The sequence below is a fragment of the Pyrus communis genome, chromosome 15, assembly GCF_041283825.1.
Source record: "Pyrus communis isolate YQ-2024b chromosome 15, ASM4128382v1, whole genome shotgun sequence".
NCBI lineage: Eukaryota > Viridiplantae > Streptophyta > Magnoliopsida > Rosales > Rosaceae > Pyrus > Pyrus communis.
The window spans coordinates 32987958-33003883 of NC_142579.1; the positions used below are offsets into that span (position 1 = coordinate 32987958).

Consider the following 15926-nt stretch of genomic DNA (forward strand, 5'->3'; position numbering starts at 1 on the left):
ATTTCACCGCCTTTTTTTTCTTGTAAAACTTCATTAGGCCACAACTTGTAGGAATTTTTTTACAGTAATGGACCATATGAGAATATAAATTGCAAGTAGTAAAATTATGATAAATTCAAGTTAATTATATGTCTTTTTATTTATATTCATTAAGGGGAGCATGAATAACATGACCAATATGTTCCTCTAGTGAGCCTTAACTGTCTCCATCCATGTTATGTATACTTAACAATAATGAGAGAAGGAAGGAACTTAATAAAAGGTAAGGATAGAAAATTGGATCAACAACCCTCCTGACTAGTTGATTTGATTTTTTATTTTTAGGTACTTGATTATAAATTTCAAAGAAAAACCTAACACTTTCGAATTTCATATGTTTCATATGTATTAGTAAGTACTTGATATCTCAAACTCATATCTTGAATAAGGAACTAAAAATACAAAATATGCCATTAAGAAATCAAAAGGCTAACCAAATTTATAGTATGGGCCACAAGAGCAAGATCACATTTTAAATGGGTAATGCCCACACTCTAAATTGTCAAATGCCATATGGCGGGTCCAAAATGTAAAATGGCTAATGCCCATACTCTAAATTATCTTGTAGTTATGATGGCATAATGATGGTTACAAATTTAACCTTGTAAAGAAATAAAGCAATTCACCTTTTTCATGTCATTGATATTTTATTTTAAACTAATTTAAATTGTAAGAAAATAAATTTAACTTAAGTTCTTACGAGTATAGGAAAGCATGCACATTCACTCATGTGAATGTTGCTACTCTCACGTCTGCAATTATTCATGTGATATTTCGGCTAGGCCAAATATCACATGATGTCAAACGATAAGCATGCACCATAGCGTACATGTTGTCAAACAACTAAAAGAACTATACTTTGATTTCGGCTAGGCCAAATATACAGCAGCTCATCGAGCATTTCAGTGAGGTAGAGCTTAAGCCTAGGCCTGCAATAAGATCATGACCTTCCCAAATATTTCTAACATAGTAATAAACATATATGTTATTATATAGTAATTAGTTGATTAAATGCACTTGCACCTGCACTTTGTTGACCGTTCTTCTCCGTTTGCTGTGATAATTAACGTCATTGGATTCGTCAGATTTACCAGATAGCTAGGAGCCTGATTTTGGTCAAATGTACAGATTGGGGGAAACCATAGGCTAGCTTAATTACTGTTTATACAACTGCTTAGTTTGATAATTATATATTGAATTCTCCAACAAAGGAACAATATGATACTTTCCCTATCCATGTGGTGCCAGTTGTTTATTCACCATAAATCACAATATATATATATATATATATATATATATAATATACAACACTTCTTTATCCTAGGTCAACCTACTACTCTCCTAACTGTTTCGGACTCTAAATTTCTCTCTACACTGCAGCAAATAGGGCATATTGCCGACACACACATTTGTTCGAAGAAAGTTGGGTTTTACAAATGAGACAGTCCGTGATTATAAAAAAAAAAAAAAAGTTAGGTTTCACTATAAAATCAATTGATAATATGAGAAGTATCCAATTGTTTATAAGAACATGCAATGTCCATTATTTTTTCAATGTGAAATTCACACTCGCAACAATGTTTCAAAGAAAACAATGTAAGTTGAGGTTACTTTCCATCTCACACAATCCCACAATTAGTCAATTATTTTCTTGAAGTGTTAGGATTGGTCGCGTTTGAAGAATAATTTTGTCCGTTCCCATAACAACCAGTCTGCATAAAGCCGACAAAGCATGATCGGTTGGGATTAGCTAGTCCATGCAAAGGCGACCGATTCTTGCACTTCAAGTAAGTAGTGGTATGCATATCGTTGTCACACCTCTATTATGTAACCAAAATGGCTAAGGTGTTTCAAACATGGAAGGACACATCTACTCAAACGTGTAGGGTTTCACGTCATCGTTGCTTATTGGGGGAACGACATCAGGACATGAGTAACAATAACTTAACAGGTGTAGGATTATCTGCTGGCCAAAGATCGAAACAAGTTCAGTTGAGTCAAACCAAACTTGTTCCTTGTACTACAGATTTCTTTTTTCACCTGACTTTCAATGCCATGGATGCTAGAAAGCAAGAGGTATATAATATCAAGTAGTTAGTTAGTTAGTTAGTTAGCATACTTTCTTAATAACCGACCTTAACTTGTTTGACTATTACCGTTGGTGCTGATTCTTCCGTGTAATATATTATGAGAAATATTATTTAGATGAAAAGGTACACGTCAAGGTCCATCCGACGTGGGTGAAAATATTACAACACATATTGATGCGTGATGAGTTTGAAATATTGTCACATTAGTATTCGTGTTGTTGGAAAAACTAATTTGGTTTTTTAGTATGTAGGTGTACATGTGGTGTTTTATGCTTTAGAGTTTCTTGTAAAAAAAAGATTTGAATTCCTTTTCTATTGGATTAGAGTTAATTTTCTACCTGTTGGAATTAAAACTATTTCTCTAAATCTGTCTCGTATAAGTCTTTCGAATTCCACACGATTTTTAATCAACAGTTCACGTACGTTGATCCCTAGAATCCTCAAGAAAGGGATCCGGCGAGGATCCAAATCCTCAAACCATAACTTTTATCATTCATTCTTTATCCAAGTATTTTACCTTTTCTTGACTTTCAGTCAATCATCAAAACACTTTTCTTGTTTCTTAATAAAGAAGAACGAAACCGCGTATTAAAGTTTTGGATTACCTAATACTTTGATTTTTATTGTTTAATGTCAAGCAAAGGATTGGTCGACCGACCTCACCCAAGAAAGTAAAAAAGAGTTGCTGGTGTTATTTTCCATATTATTTTTCTCTCTTTTTTTCTTAAAAAGTTTATTTCTCTTTGATATCGAACTTTCTATGCCTTTACAAAATTATTAAAAAAAAAAAAGGAAATAGATATCAAAATTATGAAGTATCTCATATCCTCCCCCAGTTAAGAGTATGTGTCACCATCCACCGACTCGATGAAAAGTCAGAAAGTGCCCCTGAAAACGGTTGATATAAATCCAGAATAATATAGTGGGCCAAATAATTCAATAAGGCAATAAATAAATTAAAACTATTCCACTTCCACACCACTTTATGCTGAAGTTGCCTTATTCAGACCAGGAAAGAAGTCAACAATTTCAGACTAAATCACGAAATTAGTTACGTACGATAAGTCTTAGAATACAACAATGTACGAGATACATTAACATAATTATTTCTTCTACTGTACAATGTATGACACACATTATTTCTTTTCATCGTTCATTCTTAGGTACAAATAATTACTGTTGTATTAATCAACTAATGTACTATAACCACGACAAGTGGCCTAGTAAAAAAGTGGAATAACAGCTTCTTGAAAGAAAAAAGGAAGGTCCTAGTTCGATATTTTGTAAGTTGTAAATTGGCTTGATTGTGGCCATATATAGACTGCAATTCCCAACTAACCTCATTTGAGCCAAAAAATAGTGAATTACTCTGGTTTGCCATCAATTGTCCTATTTTTTAGAAAAAAGAAATCAAGTAATATAGTATACATTATTGTGTAGTAAAAAGACTTGTAAATTACATGTTTTTAACCTCTCCTACTCCCACAAGGAGATCGGTCAAAATATATATGATAAAAAAAAATCTAACAACAAAGTGAAGTTACCCAAAAGTGTCCCCTTAACTCTAAGGATTCATGGCATTACCCAATCCAAAAAGATTCGATATGAAGAACATAAATACAACGGCTTACATATCTACATTACAAAAAATACATGCATGAGAGCTCAAAATAACTTTATTATAGTTCTAAATTACTGACTTGATCATGGAAGGATTTTAATTGGTACCACACAAGTGTCTCTTATTTTCGAGTTCTATTTATCTTACAAGCTATAATGGAAATTTGGCGAATTTTAGATGTTGCGCTTCAACATAAACTCATAGGTAATGTATTATCTTCTTTAACTTCTAATGGAATGTGTTTAACATTCATTACTAACGATAGCATGCTTTTTTGTATTTTAAAACCAAACAATTGAAACCCTAATTAGTAACATAATCATGCGTTATATTGACTATAATCATGCGATCAAAGAAATTAGTGATTGATCACGAACCAAAATAAGAAGTTAAGGCTTTAAGTTGTGATTGGAAATCATGCCATGATTGCAGTTGAAAAAAAGAAATAACCACAATTAGATATGAAATCACTACAAACAACTCTATCATAAAGAATGTAATTAAATAATATGTTGCATAGTATAATTTGTCCATAATTTAATATTATATTTGAAGGAACTTTCCAAGAACTTACTTTTGTATTTGTCTTCTCCGACCATTCCATCCAATTCAAAAAAATTGAGATAATCTGTAGTGTGTGTGTATATATATTGTGTGTGTATATATATTGTAGATCTTAGGCAAATCTCCTAAGTACCCACAGCACATAATACTACACTTTTTTGACTGATAAATCACAATCTTGCATGAAACAGTCCACGTGTCTTCCCCCCCCATCACCTTCTCTGTTCTCCAAGACTCCAAACCAAAACCAAATCTTCTCCCTTAAGCCCACTGCCATTTCCTACACAAACATCATATTTTCCCGAGAAAATAAAAATCCCATCCGGAAAATATTCACGATGGATGGGACAATAAAAAGCGAGAAAGTGCCGAGGAGCTGTTCTGGGGACGCTTGTCACTCTGAGCTTTGATTCCTTTGGAGTTTGGAAACTGCACTCCACCGACTCGGACTCTCTTTGTTTCTTTTTCTCCATCTTATCTAACACCATACACACTCTCTCTCCTCGAAACGCCCACTTTTAATCTGGTACTTAATCTCTCTCTGTATTTTTTTTCGATCATTTTTGTTTATTGTGCCTGTTTTGGATATAAAGCTGTTAAAATTTTGTTATAGTTTGGTGCAATCTGGCTAGGGTTTATAGCAGATGATTAGGAAACTTCAATACTTGAATTAGAATTAAGAAATTGGAAATATAAATTGAAAAGACCTTAGCTTTGTCGCAATCCAGACGAAAAGATTTTAGCTTTATCGAATTTTGATCATGGGTTTCTTATTTAGGATTGATTTTGCAGACCCTTGATTTAAATTTGATTATTTACGATTGATTTTCAAGCCTTGATTGAAATTTGATTTTTTTTTTTTTTATAATTATTTGTAGACATGGCGTTTGATCAAAATTCGTTCCCCAAAGAATTGAGACCATTGAATGTAGCTCGAACTGTGGCCGAAGAGCCCCGCATTGCTCAGGCTACTACAGCTGGTCGAAACCCTGATAGATTTTTCCCTAGCCACTTGGTCCGTGAAGATAATAGCCCTAATTCACTACCTGTTTTTTACCAAGCACCGGTGGCCTCAGAGGCTGGGCATGTTGGCCTAGGGTATGGAAATGCCGTGTCGGGGGTGCCCACCTGGTGCCCTGGCCCCCGCATTGCTGTGCCGGTGGGGCATCCAGGTGTGAACCCTTCCGTTGGTGTTGGAATTGGTTACAGTACTAATTTGGGCAGTCGGGTTGGTGGCAGTGCTGTTGATCTTGTATGCTCTGCTACTACAACAACTGCTTCTGGGCCTTCTGGCTGTAGTTCGAACATGTGTAATAGGAGTGCTGGCGGTGGTTTAGATCATGGAGTTAATGATATGACTGCTAGGTTCGGTTATAATCCCAATTTAGGGAATAAGGTCAGTGGCAATGTTGCTGATCAGACTGGAAATGATTTGACATCGGGGTATGGTTATAGTGCCAATTTGGGCAGTCGTGGCAGTGGGACTGATCAAGCAAGTGATGACGGTGGAGATGATTCTGTGTCTGGGAAGAAAATAAAGCTTCTGTGCAGCTTTGGCGGAAAGATTTTGCCCAGACCAAGTGATGGAATGTTGAGGTATGTTGGAGGGCATACAAGGATTATTAGTGTTCGGAGAGATGTGAGCTTCAATGATCTAGTGCAGAAGATGGTGGATACATATGGGCAACCTGTGGTTATTAAATACCAGCTCCCCGATGAGGATCTCGATGCACTGGTGTCAGTTGCATGTGCTGATGATCTTGACAATATGAAGGATGAGTATGGGAAGTTGGTCGAGGGATCTCCAGATGGGTCAGCAAAGTTGAGGGTATTTTTGTTTTCTGCTTCGGAAGTTGATCCATCTGGTGTTGTACAATTGGGGGATTTACATAATAGTGAGCAGAGATATGTTGATGCTGTCAATGGGATTACGGATGGGGTGAGTGTTGGTATTGCGAGGAAGGAGAGCAATGCAAGTGCAGCTTCAACACAAAATTCTGATTTTAGTGGAACTGATGTCATTGATAACTCAGTTCCTGGTCAAGGGGACAATACTGGACATCCATCAGTGGGCAAGTTATCACCAAAAGGGAATTCAGCTACTTCTCATGACACTAGTACAAGGCTGGTATTTGTGGATCCTAAGCCTGCAATTTATTCTGAAGTTTCTACAATTCCATTGGTCATTCCTGTAGTTAAGTCTGGGCCTCCCCAAACACCATCTTCTCAGCCAGAGGGTGAGTTAGAAAGATCTGTGCCCGTTACAGTATCACAGCAGCAACTGGGATTGCAGCAACCTGGAATTGGCTTTTCAAACGCTGCTCCTTATCTGCAAACTTATGTTGGTCCTCGCCAAGAAGTTATGACACGGACAGATCATATCCAGCTTCCTCCTCAGATGGGTTTCCCAAGTCCTCATCCAATGGGGACTGCTCATCCTGTATTCACCCAACAGCAATACGGTGATAGTGTTGCTGGCCCCGCGCGTCACTTCATTCCTGCAGTGCACATGACAAGGACTCCCTCGTATTCTCATGTTAATATAAGACCAAGTGTGCTTCAGCCATTGATCCATCCTCAACAGGCTCGGTTGGATAATTATGCAGACAAGAGTACCTTTGTTCCCAGGGTCGTCCAGCTTCCGGCTGAACAAAGCTATAATTCCTATCAGGTTCAAGTACCGTCAACAACAGCAGGAGGTGCTTACGGATGGCATCAGGTTCAACCACCGGAGCATGTGATTTACCATGATGGATTGGTATCTCACCAACAGGTAATCTATCCTGAGAAATCCACAAGGTTCGAAGACTGTTATATGTGTCAGAACACATTGCCTCATGCACATTCTGATAATGTGGTACAGGTTCAGAGAGACATTGGCGGAAGCCCAGTATCTGATTCAAGTCCAACTTATTATAGTCCTTGGCTAGAGGAGAATTTGCTAGCTCAGCCGATGAACAAGGTTATCGTAAGTGGACCACTAGGAGAAGGTAATTTTGGCCAAGGAGTTGAGGCTCGACCCAGGGTTCAAGTTCCCGTAGATCCTCTTCTCATAACATCTTATTCAAATGAGACTGGCCTCTCCCAGATTTCAACTCCAGAGGGCGTTATCCAGAGAGGAGGTGACGTGCAATCACCGAATAGTGCATTCATGGTCAATATTCCTCAGCGTTGTCAAGACGATGTTGTTCAACAACATCCAACACCATTTCAGTACCAGGTTAAACAGGAAAATTTAGGTAATGATCCTTTTAATCAAGATGTACCTCTTGTTGGAGGCGCACCTGTGGTTCGCGAATCTCCAACTGCATATGATCATTTGAGACAAATTGACGGGAGGATGGAGGCCCTCAGGATAAATCCCACTGAGATTTATGTTAATAAGGAGCATGGTAAATCACCTGAGGATACATGTGGAAGGGAAGACAGCTTTGATCATAAAACACCACAAGTTGGGGGTAGAGATGTGGCTCTAGATAACATCGTTGACAAATTTGGCAGGAATCATTTTAAGCCAACCGAAGTATCAGCTTCTTCCCCTGCCGAAGTCTCACATGGGTATAGTTCACAGCCAGTAGAATTCTATGATTTAGGACAGCAATCTATGTGGGGAAATCCTGAATCTTATCTGCAATCAAGAGTTGGAATGCATCTTCGTGATTCGTATGAATCTAACTATGGAAACCCTGTTGTTTCTACCCATCTCACTAATGGAATTCAACCTCCTCCTGAATGGGAGGATGAGAACATGAGATTGCTGCCGAAGATGGTACCTAACGAGAGGGAAGTTATTACCTCAAATGGTGTCGATGCCCAGGACTCCTCAAACTCATTGTTCAGCAATCAGGATCCTTGGAGTTTGCGACACGATACTCAATTGCCTCCTAGGCCGACCAAAATACAATTGAGAAAAGAACAATTTACAGAAATGCAAATGGATGGTGGAGGTCAACAGCCAATGGGTAATTTGAACAGGGATCTTAGTTCAGAGCATGCCCCGTCTTCCAAAGGTTGGTTAGTGATGATTTGCTTTTACTTTCTGGATAAGTTAATTGCTTATTTCATATGAATTTTTCTTATTTTTTCGCTTCTTTGTCGTAGGATCAGCAGAAGAACAAATAAAGCAAGAACTTCAAGCTGTTGCTGAGGGAGTAGCTGCCTGTGTTTTTCAGTCATCTACGCCATCAGATTCTTACTTGCATGATAAAAATGAGTCTGCTTATGAATCCAATCGAGATGAAGAGGTTCAAAACAATGCTGCAGGGATGCAAAACAGATCGGAAAGTGAGGTATTTAAGAATTCATGTGTTGGATGTGTGAGAATATTTCATTATTTGTGTGTTCTCCCCTCTCTCGAAAAATATTCTAGGCTCTCCTATTGTTCATCATCTTACTTTTTCTATTTTAGGATGTCAAATTCAACTTTGCAGATATGCCAAATCTTGGTTTTCCAGTAGCAGATGGCCTAGGCAGGTTGCAGGTGAAAAATTGGTTTCCATTAATAGGTATTGTGATATTTCCCTGTAACATTGACTGAGTAATTTTTCTTTTGGCAGATTATAAAGAACAGTGACCTTGAAGAGCTGAGAGAATTAGGTTCTGGAACTTTCGGTACTGTTTATCATGGAAAATGGAGGGGCACCGATGTTGCAATCAAAAGAATCAATGATAGGTGTTTTGCTGGGAAGCCTTCAGAACAGGAGCGCACGGTTTGTCTTTTCATCGCACTAGTTTTAAAACTTTTAGCTTTTATTTATTTATACCTCATTTACTTAATCTGTATTTGGTGGTTTATGTATTCAATTTCAAACAGAGAGAGGATTTCTGGAATGAGGCCATCAAGCTTGCTGACTTGCACCACCCCAATGTGGTAGCTTTCTATGGCATTGTGCTTGACGGACCGGGAGGTTCTGTGGCAACAGTGACAGAATACATGGTTAACGGTTCTCTGAGAAATGCTTTGCAGAAAAATGAGAAGTAATGTATTTGTTTGGCTTTTTGTTCTTCGTTTGTAATTTTCAATTGGGATGAAAATCTGACATAAATTTAAATTTATCAGGAGTCTGGACAAGCGCAAGCGCCTCATGATTGCAATGGATGTGGCATTCGGAATGGAGTACCTGCATGAAAAGAAGATAGTACACTTTGATTTGAAAAGTGACAACTTACTTGTCAATCTTCGAGATCCACACCGCCCAATATGCAAGGTAGTTCCTTAATTGTGCCCCATGCATCATATTCTGGTCCATGTTGTGGTTGCTGTGATCCTTCGTTTCTTATAATAAGCAACAAACTTGTTTAAAATGCGGCATTGTTTTCAAAAACACACATTTTCATTGATATGCATTATAAGATGCTTCTGATGTAAAAGCTGTAATTCGTTTACTTGTTTAGAATATTGTGCTCACTGGTTTCTTTCTGATGCCAGGTCGGTGATTTGGGCCTATCTAAGGTGAAATGTCATACTCTGATCTCCGGTGGTGTGCGGGGAACACTTCCATGGATGGCACCAGAGCTGTTGAATGGTAGCAGTAGCCTTGTTTCTGAGAAGGTTTGTGTTTCTTATTTAATTTATTTTAAATCATCACTAAATGATTGCCACTCACTCTTAGCCCTGTTTTTATTGCTTAGCTATTTACTCCCTCTTTTGTTGCATACGTTAGGTCGATGTATTTTCTTTCGGTATTGTGCTGTGGGAGCTGCTGACTGGAGACGAACCATATGCGGATTTGCACTATGGTGCTATCATAGGTATCTTCTACTGCTTAATACAACTTGTCACTTCTTAAACATGATTGGCTTATCAAGGTTTTACTCAGATTTGAGATGCTGCTATCCTATTGCTCATATGTTAATGCAGGTGGTATTGTGAGCAACACATTGCGGCCACCAGTACCGGACTCTTGCGATCCTGAATGGAAATCACTGATGGAGACATGCTGGTCAGCTGAGCCATCTGAGAGATTGAGTTTCACCGAAATTGCAAATGAGTTACGTGGTATGGCAGCAAAAATTCCTCCTAAAGGACAGACCCAACCGCAGCAACCCCCGCCAACATAGCCTAAGGTTCGAAAACGATCTTAGCAAGTTGTTTCATCATCGGTGCCTCTCCCACACCGTTACCCTTGTGTTTCGGTCCCTTGGAAGATAACTTAATGTTTGCCTTGTTTTTATGTGATAGGGAAGTTGTTTTATTGTTTATAGAAAGTTTTAGGTCTTATAAAAGTTATGCCTCATATAGGTTTTGCCTTTGAATCAACTTGGGTGTTTTCTGTCACTTTTAGACATGTCAATACAAGCATTGCTCATTGGATTGTATGTATTTTTTGTGTTGTTTTCTATCACGTTTTGACATCTTCTACTTTCCCCTAGTCGATTCGGGTTAGGCGAAACAAGCTGTTTGATTGGCCCGACTCGTAATCGAAACAAGGATTAAACCTTGTTAAATTCTTGAGGAAAATGTAATTTATCCAAGGAACCTGAGTGTTGTGAAGTTATTTGGCAATTTGCAGTGACAAGAAAATGTGATCCACAAAGTACAATTGTCCATTGAAGATTTACCTCGGAATTGGACATGATCGTTAATTAACTAAATGTCTGAACAAAGAGCATTTACTCAAGAACAAATTCTAAAATCTTATTTTGCCAAAAAAATTTCCTTGCCAAAGCTTAATAGACTCGTTTCGGTTACTAAATTGAAAGTGAAATTTACCTACAATGGGAATGTCACTGTGACGATATTTTAAGTTTAACATATCACTTAGGCAGTTAGGCCCACTCCCTTGTATTCTGATCCTACTATCCAAATCTTGGCCCCAACTGATGAGTCTTTGGCCGGCCAGCCACATGGTCCCGACTAAAGAACTCCTCCAATTACATATCATCGTATTATGTGAATTAATTTTTTCACATGACATATAGTGTGATTGATTTAAGTTTCTTTGTAAATATTCTTTGCTTTTTATTGGGATATTCCTTACATTCTCTTACGCCATAACATATAAAATCAATAGAACGATGTCATGCGAACAAATTAAAACGTCATAATATCGCATCATTGATCCAAAATACCACGGTGGCATTCCACATGTTTAGGCACGTCCGCGTTTCTTAGGGCGTGTGGGTTGTGGGGGATGTTTACGGCACCGCGTTAGCGCGAATCAACCTGAGCCGCCAAAAAACAAAACACGAAAGGGATAGAGAAACACGAAAGGGATAGAGAGTCAGTCATAAGGTTTAAGATTTGCATTAGGAATTCCTTGTTTTGTTTTATTTCGGGTTCCGTGTAATATGATTAGGATTTTTTCCACAAATCCACACCGCCGTATCTTTCCTGGAAAATCCATAAATCCTAAATATTGGGCTACTCTTTGCATATATATATATACACTCACACACGCATATATGTGTGTATATTTCTTGTGTCCTTTTTCTTCTCTCCCGTTATATCCCTTTCCCTTCCCTTCCCCTATAATTTAACACCCTTCCACTCCAAGTCTCGCCACAGATTCTCTCTAGACCAACCGTGATCATGTCAAACCACGGTTCACCTCGCGACGAACACGAAACAGATATGGATGTTTCTTCTTGTTGCGGATTTCATGGTTGCTTTAGGTTCTTCGGAAGCGCATATAGGAAACGCGACGACAATGTTTACGAACACTTGGTGCAGCAAGAAGGCAGAGGAAGAAACAAGGAGACGACATGGTGGAGGAAGAAGCTGAACGAGGCTAAGGAGTACACGGAGGCAGTCGGCGGTCCCAAGTGGAAGAACTTCATCAGAAAGATTGGTGGATACTGGGAGAGGCAAAAGAATAGGTTGTGTCGAAAAGAGAAGAATGCAGGGCTTCCGTACAATATTCATAGTTATGCTCTCAATTTCGACGAAGGTGTTGGCAGAGAAGGAGTCGATGCTGTTCTTGGCTTCACAGCGAGGTTTGCCGCTCCTTTTTCCAACGAACACAGTTCCATGGGCGGACCCGTTCATGGAACCGATGAATCAGCTTTCGTCAAATCCAGAGGTTAGATTCGGCCTCGTCTGTGCTGTCCTGTTTCCTATTTCGACGAGGTTTTATTGCGCTGTTCGAAACAGAACAATTTGTATGCTGTTCTCAGTGTATTTTTTGCCTTAAAATTTCAGATTCACATCAAAGTACATATCACTGCTATAGACAACTTTCTTAATAGCCATATATATTCATAGAAATATATATATATTGAAAGCATGCGTTTAATGTAGATATGCAATTCATATACAAAAAACCTACCTAGATCCACCGAAAATTGGTACATTTAGACCACCTGGTTCGTGTTACATGCTTAGAGTTTGATGATATGGTATTATAAGACACGGATAGTGTCGGGGTGCCTCAGATTTGAAATGATCGATCCGAAGATGAAAGTATATCATTTGAAGGCTTGAAGCTTTTACTGTACGAGAAATATTAAGTTCCTTGCTCTCTGTTGCTGAATTTTCGACTAAGAGTTACATTTACTTCAATCGTTGGTTGTTCATGTCACCTGCATTACTTTTTTTCCAAATTACAGATTGAGACAAGTTTATTTTTCAGTTTATAAAAGCCGATCAATGCGAACAAAACGACCATACATAATCCTACCTCTTGCGTTTGCTCTTAAGAACGGAAGTTGATGAAATGTTGCTGTGCCAATTCCTTTTTCTTTGATTAATAAACCAGTTATTAATCTGTTTCATTTGCAAGCCTGTTTCCTGCACTAATCTGGCTTTGTCTTCTTCCTATCGAAAGTGAAAGAGCGTCTTAGTAGCTATTACAAAAAATCTGCAAAACTGAAAGCTGTGAGGGAATTATAACAAAGTTCAAACTCACTGTTGGGTAAGGCCACTTGGAATGTGATTGCCACCAAGATTTTAAGACAGAAGTTGTGTCACCCGGCAGTTTCCCCGCTCTTCTCTTGCGCAGAATTTCCTCTCTAATGTCGACGATCTTTTCCTTGTAACCCTGATAAGCAGAGGTTATCAGCTACACTTGTAGTCCACATCGAAAACGTATATATACTCTGTAAGTCTATAGTTCATACCTGTTTCAGCTCATGCTTCAGTTCCTGCCTTACGCGCTCCATCAAGGACCTCTCACTTTCAGTCGGAACAAGAGGGCCAAATCCCATGGTGTCAGGGCCATCCAGACTTCCATCATAGGAGTTGATGTCACTATCCACCTGGTCATCATCATCGGACATGGTAGCACCCGTTCCTTCACCCGTGGATACACCTGTGAAAGCAGCTTAAAATGTTGAACTGAAAACTATCCATAAATAAGTATGGATCCGATCAGCAACCAAAAAAGAGCAATAACAACTGATGACGACACTACAGATAAGATGTTTTATCCTATATCTGAATTTATAGAGGCCGCCAATCCAAAGTGATGACACTAATCAAAGCTAAAAGACTCAACGAAAACAAAAAGTTCGAGTCAGTGCAATTGCCGCCCACATCTTTCCTCTCCAAACCGATGAAGTCTTTAACAGTGCCAGACTATGAACATGAACCTCAAACTCAAAACATAAGGAACGATAACAATGGTTTCGCTTTTGCAAAATCCTTCTTTTCGCAGATAACAAACACCTGAAGTTAAACATAGTTTTTTTGGGGGAGAGGCAATAAAAGTTCCAAATAACTATTAGGCAGCTTTATACAAAAGAAGCGCACATTGAGGTCACACCAAGAACAGTTCAGCACATGGGAAGTAACACTGATGTTCTTGTCCTTTTTCTCTGTTTCCTACTTTTCGTACAAAGTAAGCGAAATGGGGAGGCAGGGATCAAGATTTATGGGGCAATCGAAACTAAAGAAACAAAAATTACCTGTTAAGCTCTGCAGAGACTGATCGAGCTCCCAACACGCCATCACTGCTTCCATTGCGTGAACTCGGACATGTTGCTGCAGTTGTTCTTTGAAGGAACAAAGCAGTAAAACATAATTCGTCTACCAAATCACAACGAGCGAAGATCAGATGACAAACGCCAAAAGTTTAACAGATTTATGAACAAATTCTAATTCCAAGCATGCCACTAATCAAAACTAGTAATTAAAGGGTTAAGATTCTCCAAAGCACTTGTAAAGTGGAATAGTTAGAGAATTAAACAACAGGATTCCTCACTGCCACCTCTCACTCTAAAAATATCCAGAAGTTAAAATTGTTTAGACTTTCAATCACTTGAAATTAGAAAATAATTAAGATTTAATTAGTGCTAACCATGAACAAATCAAGGTCTTTCTCGTCCATGACTCCAACATCCCCATTGGCTCCCGAGTACTTGTCGACCACGCGCTGCGACTGCACGAGCTGCTCGTCGATCCTCGGCAGCTGATCGACCGGCGTCGCGATCCTCAAGCACGACACGTGCGCCGACACAAGCTGCTCGTACAGAGGATGTTCCACGATGTCCGCCTTGAACCTCGCGCTCTCGCACTCCAGCTCGTCTTCCCCCTCCTCCTCTTCTCCGCCGTCGTAGCCACTTATCTCCCTCCGGTTCCGATCGCTGCAGTTGCTGCTCTTCCCGGACGGCGATATAACCACGTCGTCGTTTCGCCCCGCGTCGTGGAGGCCGCCGAAGCTGGTGTTCTGCTGACGGAAAGCGGCGTTGTTGAGCCACGTCGGAGCTCCGGACAGCGTCGGCTGATCCGCCGCGAAGGATTGGAACGCCATTTCGTGAGGGGTCTGCTGGTGGTGGTGATGAAACGCCATTTTTGCAAGTTGAATTGTGAGAAAAGAGAGAGAAAATCTTAAAGCTTTTGGCTTTTCAGTGCATACATAGGAAAAGCACGGTTTGGAAAAAAGCCAGAAGCGGCTTTTGAGTCAAGAGAGAAAGTGGGGTTTGGTGAAAGTTTGAAACTTGAATGTGTTCGATTAAGCAATTAAAGAAGAAGAAGGGGGAGTGCTGCTGTCTGCAGAGAGCGACGGAGAAGGAAATAAATGTTTGGAAATAAAAGCTCTTTTTTGGGAGACGACGACTTTGTTTGAGTGAGGACCAAGGAGACGATTGGACGGCCAGATTGCATGACACGTGGCTAATAAGACAAAATTGATTATTGCTGATTGTAATAAGTGTTCTAGACTTGCAGATTTGCAGTAAGTAGCTGTACCTATATATGTGTGGACGTAGGCTCATAGGGGCATAGGGCACATTCTAATATGTAAACCGGATGTATTATATCTTTTACCACGTCACACGTACTTAAGAATTTTCAATAGGCGAGAGAATTTTTAATGTGATCGCATTTCAAATTATTTGATGTTATTAATTTATTGGCTAAAGTACAAAAAATTATCTCAACTAGTAGGGTCACGATAGTTTCATACCTCATCTTTTGAAATTGACAATGTCATACCGCATCTTACAAATTTGTGACAATGTCATACCTCTGTCAATTTTTCTATTAGTTTTTTTGTTAAGTACTGACGTGGTTTGATTCGGGACATACTTTCTATTAAAAAATTATTAAAAACTAAAAAACAATTATTTAATATTTTTTAAATATTAAAATAATAATAAAAAGCAGAAGAAAAAAAAAAACCATCAATTCGTCCCTCCCCTCCCCCTCCTCCTCCTCTCTCTTCTCCCCATCTTCA

General features: G+C 39.0%; 3 protein-coding genes across 5 annotated transcripts; 2 read left to right on the top strand and 1 right to left on the bottom strand.

Moving 5' to 3' along the window:
- Positions 1 to 4445: 4445 nt before the first annotated feature.
- Positions 4446 to 10634, top strand: LOC137740376 (RAF-like serine/threonine-protein kinase 20). 2 transcript variants are annotated; one of them, XM_068480262.2, is made up of 11 exons: positions 4446 to 4840; positions 5193 to 7087; positions 7178 to 8324; positions 8416 to 8603; positions 8723 to 8794; positions 8871 to 9023; positions 9128 to 9291; positions 9374 to 9521; positions 9743 to 9865; positions 9978 to 10065; positions 10175 to 10634. In XM_068480262.2, exons 2-11 carry the CDS (start codon positions 5195 to 5197, stop codon positions 10372 to 10374), a joined length of 4176 nt encoding a protein of 1391 aa, XP_068336363.2. In that variant the 5' UTR covers positions 4446 to 4840; positions 5193 to 5194; the 3' UTR covers positions 10375 to 10634. The 2 variants fall into 2 exon arrangements, with proteins under 2 accessions (XP_068336363.2, XP_068336356.2); XM_068480255.2 differs by having other exon boundaries at positions 5193 to 8324.
- A 1211-nt stretch (positions 10635 to 11845) lies between these two features.
- Positions 11846 to 12340, top strand: LOC137740230 (uncharacterized). Its single transcript, XM_068480106.2, has one exon. The coding sequence runs from the start codon at positions 11846 to 11848 to the stop codon at positions 12338 to 12340; it is 495 nt and encodes a 164-aa protein (XP_068336207.2).
- Positions 12341 to 12490: 150 nt separating this feature from the next.
- LOC137740646 (homeobox protein knotted-1-like 3) lies at positions 12491 to 15299 on the bottom strand. 2 transcript variants are annotated; one of them, XM_068480485.2, is made up of 6 exons: positions 14550 to 15299; positions 14158 to 14278; positions 13372 to 13562; positions 13161 to 13292; positions 12933 to 13069; positions 12491 to 12842 (listed from the first exon to the last, which is right to left on the bottom strand). In XM_068480485.2, the coding sequence occupies exons 1-6, from the start codon at positions 15039 to 15041 to the stop codon at positions 12806 to 12808; spliced, it is 1110 nt and encodes a 369-aa protein (XP_068336586.2). In that variant the 5' UTR covers positions 15042 to 15299; the 3' UTR covers positions 12491 to 12805. The 2 variants fall into 2 exon arrangements, with proteins under 2 accessions (XP_068336586.2, XP_068336589.2); XM_068480488.2 differs by having other exon boundaries at positions 12491 to 12834; positions 14550 to 15287.
- Between the last annotated feature and the right edge of the window lie 627 nt (positions 15300 to 15926).

Excerpts from the sequence above, each read along its gene's own strand:
- LOC137740376 (XM_068480255.2), top strand. The coding sequence starts at position 5,195 with ATGGCGTTTGATCAAAATTCGTTCCCCAAAGAATTGAGACCATTGAAT. Across the intron at positions 9,292-9,373 it reads GCTTTGCAGAAAAATGAGAA|GAGTCTGGACAAGCGCAAGC; the intron begins GTAATGTATTTG and ends TAAATTTATCAG. Across the intron at positions 9,522-9,742 it reads CACACCGCCCAATATGCAAG|GTCGGTGATTTGGGCCTATC; the intron begins GTAGTTCCTTAA and ends TTCTGATGCCAG.
- LOC137740230 (XM_068480106.2), top strand. The coding sequence starts at position 11,846 with ATGTCAAACCACGGTTCACCTCGCGACGAACACGAAACAGATATGGAT.
- LOC137740646 (XM_068480485.2), bottom strand. The coding sequence starts at position 15,041 with ATGGCGTTTCATCACCACCACCAGCAGACCCCTCACGAAATGGCGTTC. Across the intron at positions 13,293-13,371 it reads TGAAGCATGAGCTGAAACAG|GGTTACAAGGAAAAGATCGT; the intron begins GTATGAACTATA and ends TCTGCTTATCAG. Across the intron at positions 13,070-13,160 it reads CCAAGTGGCCTTACCCAACA|GAAGAAGACAAAGCCAGATT; the intron begins GTGAGTTTGAAC and ends CACTTTCGATAG.